This window comes from Nanorana parkeri, unplaced genomic scaffold (genome assembly GCF_000935625.1).
Source record: "Nanorana parkeri isolate BGI_ZX_2015 unplaced genomic scaffold, ASM93562v1 scaffold431, whole genome shotgun sequence".
NCBI classification, from domain to species: Eukaryota; Metazoa; Chordata; class Amphibia; order Anura; family Dicroglossidae; genus Nanorana; species Nanorana parkeri.
In genome coordinates this window covers 178,345-187,130 of record NW_017306699.1, presented here as the reverse complement: position 1 = coordinate 187,130, position 8,786 = coordinate 178,345, and the positions used below count along the sequence as shown (strand labels likewise).

Sequence of the window (8,786 nt, the reverse complement as noted above, 5' to 3'; positions counted from 1 at the left end):
TGGGCATTATAAACATGTTTCTGCCTTGTATTTCCTAAGCAGCTGGAGAGCTGCAGGTGTATTCTTCTCCTGCGTGTACTCGCTAGTTAACAACTCTTGATGCTGCTAAATCTGCTAAGAAAAAGGGAATGTTTCTAGTGTATCTGTAGAATCCAGACCATGTTGTTCAGTCTTGCATCTATTTCTCTATCATTCCACATGTTGGGATATGTTTAAAGAAAAAAAACCTGCATCCCATGCTCCAGTTAATCGGGACCTAAACCACTTCAATATTTTCAGTTGTATCTTCTCCCGCTATTTTGTTGTGCTGAACAATGTGCCTGTAAAAGAGTTGCCTAGGTGAGAGAAATACATTGCCAGGGCCCTGCTTGCCCCAGCTAATGTTAGTGCCCTGGTCATGTAAACCATATGTTCAGAATATTTTTCTTTACTTTACTTTGTGTCTGCAGCATGCACTGCTCACTGGACAGAAGTCCATTACACTCAGAAGTGAATGCTTTATATTTTCCGCTTTGCCAGAGAGATTCATTTGTATGCCAAATTTGTACTTTTATTACAAATTTAGCCTACAGTGATCACATAATGTGGTAGCTGGGATTTTGTTGGTCCCGAGTGTTACTATTTTAGGCAATACTTTCATGGCAGTTTGCCCTTTTTGGCTAACTTTTCTGGATATGTGTTTGGAAGCCCCTCATAAGAACAGTCAACTTGCTCAGAAATTCTTTTAAAATGGTTATTGAAGGTCAGGTACAGCCAACATGTTCAAGAGTTTCATAATTTTTGGGTTCATTAAGGCAGAATTTGTTGAAATGAGTGTCAGCGTCGCCTAAAAACAGTGAGGGCAACGGTCCAGATTTGGTCAGTTGCCCTCACTGTTTTCAGATCATTCTGATATTCATGATGACCACTAGGTACTTCCAACCACATATGTAGAATCTGATGTTCTAATGAGCAATTCCTCCATGATCAGAGAGTCCGCAGTTTAGGACCTGACCTAGGTCTACGCACAGCATACCTTCAAGGGATACCTTTTGGTGTCAATACTTTTTGTATTATCACCAAAAACAATTTTTATTCCTACTGGTCCAGTGCTACCACACACCTATCAGTTTCTTTGGCTACCTCTGTAAGATTTCAGTCTTTCTCCAGTGTGATTTAGTATACAATTGTACCTTTTTTTTCTTTATTTCAGGAACTGTGCAGTGTTTAAAGTAAAAACACGTTTACATTATTTAATGATGCAAAGACCAGTGTTGTGCTGTAACCGTTGCAGCCAATCATTACAGTCTTACTGCATGATCTTTTAGATTAGTTGCTAATGTTTACAGTACATAATTGCTCTTGCAGTATGTTATTAAATAAGCCCCTTCAATTATGGGCTGAGCACAGTCATTTTTAATGTTTCAATATTGCCCCAAAATTATTTGTACAGCCTGATTATGTGATTTTTATAAATTTGTGTTTGCTTTCAAACCAAATTTATTGATATGGAGAAAGGAGAAATGGTCTTTTTACCTTGAAATCTGCCATAATTTGGTAGATTTTATTACTACACTACATAATAATCTGAAAAAATCATATCCTTTAAACAGCCTTTCATTTGCCTTTTATTTTATCTTCAAGGCTAAGTAAAGACCCATATATTAACAGTATGATTTGTTCACATATACATGGTGATGACAACACGGCTGTAAATTTCTCTTGGCGACAGTTGAGTTGTCTCTTTATATTTGTTTGTCCCTTGATACCATTTCCATGGTACAGTTGACAAGGTTCCTTCCTGTCCTATTTTTTGTAACTCGTTATTTGGGCTACAAATCAGCTAATGAACAGGAAGAAAATTCCCTTAATGGCAGCATGATCATGATTATCAAGGTAGAGCTTACTGAGGTCACTTACCTGAAAGCCAGAGAAACCTCTAGCTGAAAAGATGTCATTTATTTGGACAAGAATCTCATTTTTCTTTCTACCACTTCTCTACAAAAAAGTTCACATACTGGACTAAACAGATGTGTGTCCCTATAATTATGGTGGCAGTTTTTCTTGTTAAAAAGCCAGACCTCCTGTTTTAATTTCTCCTGAACTTTATCTGCTACACACCCATCTTAGATTCTAAGCAGACTGAGCGTTATAGGAAACATAGATGCACACCAGCCAGACTGTTTTCCTATTCCTAGTATGAAATACACTGTCATATAATATGGCTCCTGTGCCATCTGGCTACAGATTTTTGTATAAGGAATGTTAAAGGATAGGTGCACCCTAATATAACAATGGTTATAACCACTCATAGAAAAAGGGAGGATGTTATAAAACTGGTAATGTACCCGTTTTATAGAGCGGTCTCCAGATATATGCCCAAACTAAACCTTCAAAAAGGATGCCTATGCATTGAAGACAAAAAAAAAGGGAAAAGGCCACACTGGTAGTTTTGTTTTCTCCTCTCCACTACTTTGGCATTCTTCCCTTGTATACTACTCCCTTCTAACTTCTGAATTGGAGAAGCCTGATAGCAACTGTATATGAGGACAGACAAATGGCTGTTGGCTGCTATTGAGGGTTGAATGCATGAGGCAGGTCAAAAAAACTGTCCTGATTGTTGTGTACCTCCCCATTAACTTTTCTGGAGGATGGGCCTACATAGTCTATGACCCGATTTACTGAAGAGTGCCTGAGAAAGTGGGGTGACTGGAATAGTCTGGAGCTGATTGTCAGTGTTCCTGGCATACACAAGTAGGCAACTCTGAAGACCCCCATAAAACGGTCAATTAACTTATTTGCTTAAAATCCCTTTGCTTTGCTGTGAAAGGTTATAACTTCTGTTCTATAAAGTTGCAGTTAACCCTTATCCTCTTAGTGTATCTTTTATTTTCTACACTTCTAATTGCAATACTTGAATTATTGAAATTGATCACTCCACAAAATAAGAATATAAAGCAATTAATGTGTGTTCTTCAGTGGTATTTTACATCTACAGTATCTTATTTTGCCCCTATCTAGATTTTTTTTTTGTATGTGTTTTTGGTCTGACTAAAATTATGAATACGATTCTAACCAAACTTCAATAAAATTGAGTGGTAAAGCTTGTCATCGTTTTTATATAGAAATATATATCTTTTTATGTTGTCACCCTAAACCAGTGCAGTTCCACTTAAGTAGGTTAATCCATGTTCTACTTGGTCGATGATTATGTAGTGCATACAAATTATCTACCTAAACTCTCCTTGATCAGCTGCAGTATTACTTTGTCCATGAGAGTCTCAAGGCTAGAAAGCTGACTGTTGCTTTGTTATATCGCTGTACACAGACTGCTGTAGCAGATTTTGTTTGCATTATGGGGAGGATAGAGGTCACAAACAAGGATCCAGTCTTTTTTTTTTTTTTTATAATGTATTTTTTATTAAGATTTTTAAACATATTACAAGAACACATTGCTTTCAGCAAGATATGAAATGCAACAAACAAACAAGGCATCGAGAGCAAATACACATTTAGAAGGGAAAACGATCCAAGCATACAGAAAAACAATAGTAGGTCCTGAAGCCGACATCATAGCCCTTCTCGGGGTCACTCCTGCCCCACAGGGGCATCCCGTCACCCTTACATGACATCATTATCCTCTGCCTATAGACCAAATTTAATGTCCTAAGGATCCAGTTTTAATGTAAAGTGGACATTCCCTTTAATAAAACAGAATGTCTTACTGCATTGGGTAACTGTATGTTATATACAGAACTACATTACATGTAATCTAATAAAAAAAAACAAAAAAACATCAGGCACTCCAATTCTAAACCATTAGCACTGGATTTACAACTTGGGAGGAAATGTCTGTGACACTTTAGGTTGATTTACTACCAGCAATAAGCATGTTTGTAATCTAAGTTTTCACTTAGCTTAGGCTGGGTTCACACCTAAGCGTATTGAATATGTGCGTTTGTCACGTGTGTTTTTACCGTGATAAAAAAAAAAGCGTGACAAATGCGTGTTTCCGAGGGCTACTTGGCTGTATCCCAATGGAACGCGTGACAAAACGTCCCAAAGAAGCTCCTGTACTTTGGGCGTAGGACGTTTTGTAGCGCTTTCATATGGCCTGTAATACGCCCAGGTGTGATCCATACCCATAGGAAATAATGGGATTTCGGTGTTTGAGCGTTTTGCAGAGCGTTGGAACACGCTACAAAACGCCCAGGTGTGAACCGGGCCTCAGTGAATAAGGTGAAGCTCTGTTTCAATCAGTTGCAAAGATCCTCTTTCTTTCCCATATTCCTTGGATGTGATTGGCTATTTTTGCAACGTGAATTTTCATTTGGTTTCACCTGATTCTCTAAGCAATGTGAAAATCACTTGGCAAAGTGAACATGTTCTAGTAAATCAACCCAATCTTTTGTACCCTTTAAATACTATGGGGGTGATTTACTAACCTAAACACACGCACGCACCAGGTGCGTGTGATTTTCACACAGCAAAACGTATTTATCAACCAAAAAGTCTCTAAGCATATTTCCACTAATGCCATATATGGAAAAATCATGCACATGATGCATATATAATGCTGCTTCACAGTTTAGACAAAAATGGTTAGCTCATGCATTTACATTCCTGCATTCATCAACGCAAGCAACACAACATAGAGCTAATTTACATAACATTACCTTGCAATTTATGCTTGGCTTTGCCCAACACACTTGCTGGGTGTGTACACACTACAAAGGTGTATACATGTTCATGGTGTGTTTATAAGGTTAGTAAATCAACCCCTATGCCTGGCAAATTTTTGCATTTTCAGGTAGGCCAGGTTTGTCATGTCCTCTCCTTGCTGTCATCTGTTCTATATACATGGATGCTAACCATCATAAACCACCCTTGGCACTCCATTAGTGGAGTTGCTCATGTTGCGTGCAGACCTTGGAGAGATCAGCATTTGAAGAGGATAGGGCCCATAAGTTACTGTATTTCTTAATTATATTCAACGTTGTCAAAGTCAGCAAAGGACAGTTCACTATATCTGGTGTTAAAAGCTTATTTAAAGCCACGGAGGTAGGGCATATACTCCAGGGATGCTGGACATTGTTCTAGTGCAACATAAACTATTGCAAAGATTATAGTCTCTAAATAAAAATATTCCAGAATTTTGGACAAACTATTTGAATCTCCATATTGCTTAATATTTTCAACTTTTGCATTACATATATGTTCATTGTGTGAATAATAATTTTGCAGTGTAAGCTTGCAGCATTATTGAATGCATCTAGTGCTATCTCCAACACAGTACTTTACCAATAGTGGTAGACAAGAATTCTGCAGCATAGGAACTATTGGGATTGTAACCACATGGAACACGGCAGGCTATACTATGCACACATTGACATAGTAGATTTCTGAAAACATCTGACTATACCAGGGCTCTGACTAGATGATATGTCAAACTTGAGTATGTTTATAACTTAAAGTACACCTCTGCATAAACAAGCCTTATTAAACTGCTGTTGTAGTAAGGTTGTTCTATAGGTACTGAGCTTGTATTTGAAGTTTTTGGATTTGCAATATTAAGCTTGGCTTCTTAAAGTAAAGCATTGAAAAAAGGGGGAAGCCTGGAGCATTTAGCCAGAATGTGCTAGTATGCACAGCATGATTATGGCAGTCTTACCTGCCAAATCAGTCCCCTCTAGCACTGGACTTCTCCCCTGCCAGAACTTTCATCTTATCCCCAGATCATCTTCCAGGTTTTCAGCCGTTGATTGGCAGGGCCCGAATAATGTAACTTCTGCACATGGGCATTTGGGATGTTGGGTCTGTGCACTAAGCTGTGCATGAGTACCTCAGAAAAAAAAAAAATGCTAAATGGCAGCAAGAAGTTTCTATGGCAAAAGAGACTTACTCTCTTCTGTTGTAGAAAGCCTGACTTTTTTTTTCTTCTTTATTTACACTTTAAATAAAGCCATACCCCTGGACCCTTAAGCCTCATCCATGTTATAGAGTATGACTAGGTACACGGTTATTGTTGCATGATGTTCTGAGGTCCAGAATAATTGTAAAGCCTGTCCTACCTAATTGTTCCACATTCTAATCTACTAACACTCACAGGGTCAAGAAATAATGAAAAAAACCTGTACTGGGCTGAGTAAATGTCTTCCCCTACTGAGCCTCTTTTTATTGTATATTTCTAGGAGCATTACACTAATTTTCCTCAACCTTTTGTGCACTGTACATGTTGTGACCCGTTATGTCTGCACACATTATTTGGGACTGACTTAGTAGCCTTAGTGAAATGAAAATCACATATACAGTCGTCTGATAAAGCAAGCACACCCTCTTTGAAGTCTATGGTTTGAAGTATCAGGACACAATAAAAATCATATGATTTGAGATGAACAACAACACACAACAATGACATAGCTTGTAGATCCACCTATAGCCGCAATAACTTGAAAGTAGTCCTTTTCTGTGACTATCAGTCGTTCACCTCATTGTGGACGAATTCTGGCCCTCTCTTTACAATGTTGCTTCAGTTCATTGGTTTGTGGGCATTTGTTTATGCACAGCTCTCTTAAGGTCCCACCACAGCATTTCAATCAGGTTGGGGTCTGAACTTTGACTTGGCCATTGCATCACCTTGATTCTTTTCTTTTTCAGCTATTCTATTGTAGATTTGCTGATGTGCTTGGGATCATTGTCCTGTTGCATAACAATATCGTTCAAGCTTTAACTGTCGGACATATGGCCTTACATTTGACTCTTGAATAGTTTGGTATACAGAGCAGTTCATGGTCCACTCATTGACTGCAAGGTGCCCAGGTCCTGTGGCTGCAAAACAAGCCCAGTCTCATTTGTCAAAGAGACATTGTTCCAGAACTTTTGCGGTTTGCTCAGATAAAAAGTTTGCAAACCTAAAATGAGCTGGAAACCCTTCCAAACAAACTTTACTTGTTCAGTCTTTTTCTCGTTGTACTTTAACACTTAACATGCTGAGACCTGTGGAGTCTTAGATGTAACTCCTTGTTTGTTTGTAGTTTTTCTGAGTATTGCACGACCTGACCTTAGGGTGAGTCTGCTGGGATGTCCACTCCTGAGAAGATTGGCAGCTGTCTTGAATGTTTTCCACTTGTGAATAATCTTCCTCAGCGTAGAATGATATTTGGAAATGGCCGTATAACCCTTGCCTGATTGATGGGCAGCAACACTTGCTTCTTTAAGATCACTGCTGATGTCTTGCTTCATTGGCATTGTGTTAACACATGCCTGAATGCTTCTGCCAGCAAACTGCTAAAACGTTAGCTCTAGAGGTGGTCACACTTGCTGATGAACAGTTAATCAAGGGCATTTGATTAGCCTCCTTAATTCCTATGGAAGCAGTAAGAGTGTGTAGTTTTTCACACATGGCTTCTCCATTTTGGCTTATGTTTGTAAAATAATGATAGTGTAATATGTCATGTGTGTTGTTCATCTGAGGTTGTATTTACCTAATTTAAAGACCTGCTAAGGACCAGATCTTTATTATGTCCTGATACTTAAAAACATAGAATTCAGAGAGGGTGTACTTTTCTTTTTCACACAACTGTAGGATCTGAGCAAATTATTGAATAAGAGGTAGCAGCTGACAGTGTTCATATGTCTTACAAACACCTCCCCATTTTTATAAGTTGGTCTTTATCACAGAGAATCCGGACACAGCAGAGATAAATATGCCAACAAGACTTTTTTAGGTTAAAGTAAAGGCCACTTAAAAAAAATGGTGACAGGTGTATAGTGCAAGTACCTAGAGGCCTACAGCAGTTTTCAGTCATTCTGCTCTGTTTAAATGCTAGGCTGTTCCAGTCAAGCAAACCTCCAACACTTCTGTATTGTTGCCCACTCCCTCCCACCTCCTATTTATCTCTATTGGTCCATCTTTATGATGGCCTGCCTCACTGGCCAATAGGAATGCCTGGTAGGGGGCAGGCAAGCTTTGACACTACCACAGAACGCCAAAGCTTTGTCTGAATAAAATGTCCTGGCATTCGGGCCCCGTGGTTGAATCGAAAGCTTCTGCAACTATGTGCAGGCACCACTAGCACATTCTATTTGGCAGCAGTAATTTTAATTTTTTGTTAAGACTGACACTTGAGATTTTAGCATAGTGATTCTCAATCCTTTCTTAGTGATCTCCGTGTTCTGGGTGATCTTTGTTAACAGTTGATCCCTTTTTTTTTTTATTTCGATATAAAGTATGCATTGCATTTAGTTATTTTTTTGGTGCTGTTTTTATTTTGTTTTGTGGTTTTGTTTTTGTTTTGCCTCTTCTCCATGTAGCTGAAGATTGCTTTGCAGATCAGAATTTCACTGTGCCGATAGTCGTGGGAGCTGCATTGGGAGCCCTTGTAATCCTAGTGATCGTGGCTTATTTCATTGGTCGCAGGAATCGCCGTTCAGCTGGATATGAACATTTTTAAAGTTTTTAGGAGAGCCAAAAAGTATTTTGCTAAAAATTCACATTGAGCAAAACTGCCCACTGTACATATTGCTTTATTTTGTTTAATACCTGTAAAAATAACTGACCACTGAACAAATCAATTATCTTCTTACAAATATGCAATCATGAATGTATTTCACAGTTTTTAATGTAATTCTTTGTCTCAGAGTATGCGCCTATGTACTTGATGCTTTATTATGTGCTCACAGAATGTACCAATAAAGTGCCTTACCATTTATATAAGCATGTTTACATTTTATATAACCTTCTTCAAAAACAAGTGTTTTTCTTGCAAAGAGCTGCACATATTGTAGCAAATTGTGAAAGGTTTTGT

General features: G+C 38.4%; 1 protein-coding gene across 1 annotated transcript in view; it reads left to right on the top strand.

The window, feature by feature from the left end:
• LAMP2 (lysosomal associated membrane protein 2) overlaps nucleotides 1-8,530 on the top strand; it is a 41,911-nt gene extending 33,381 nt beyond the window's left edge. The window contains exon 9 of the mRNA XM_018560070.1: nucleotides 8,293-8,530. Within this exon, the coding sequence (XP_018415572.1) occupies nucleotides 8,293-8,432 (140 nt within the window). The 3' untranslated portion in view covers nucleotides 8,433-8,530. The remainder of the gene's footprint in view (nucleotides 1-8,292) is intronic.
• Nucleotides 8,531-8,786: the final 256 nt, after the last annotated feature.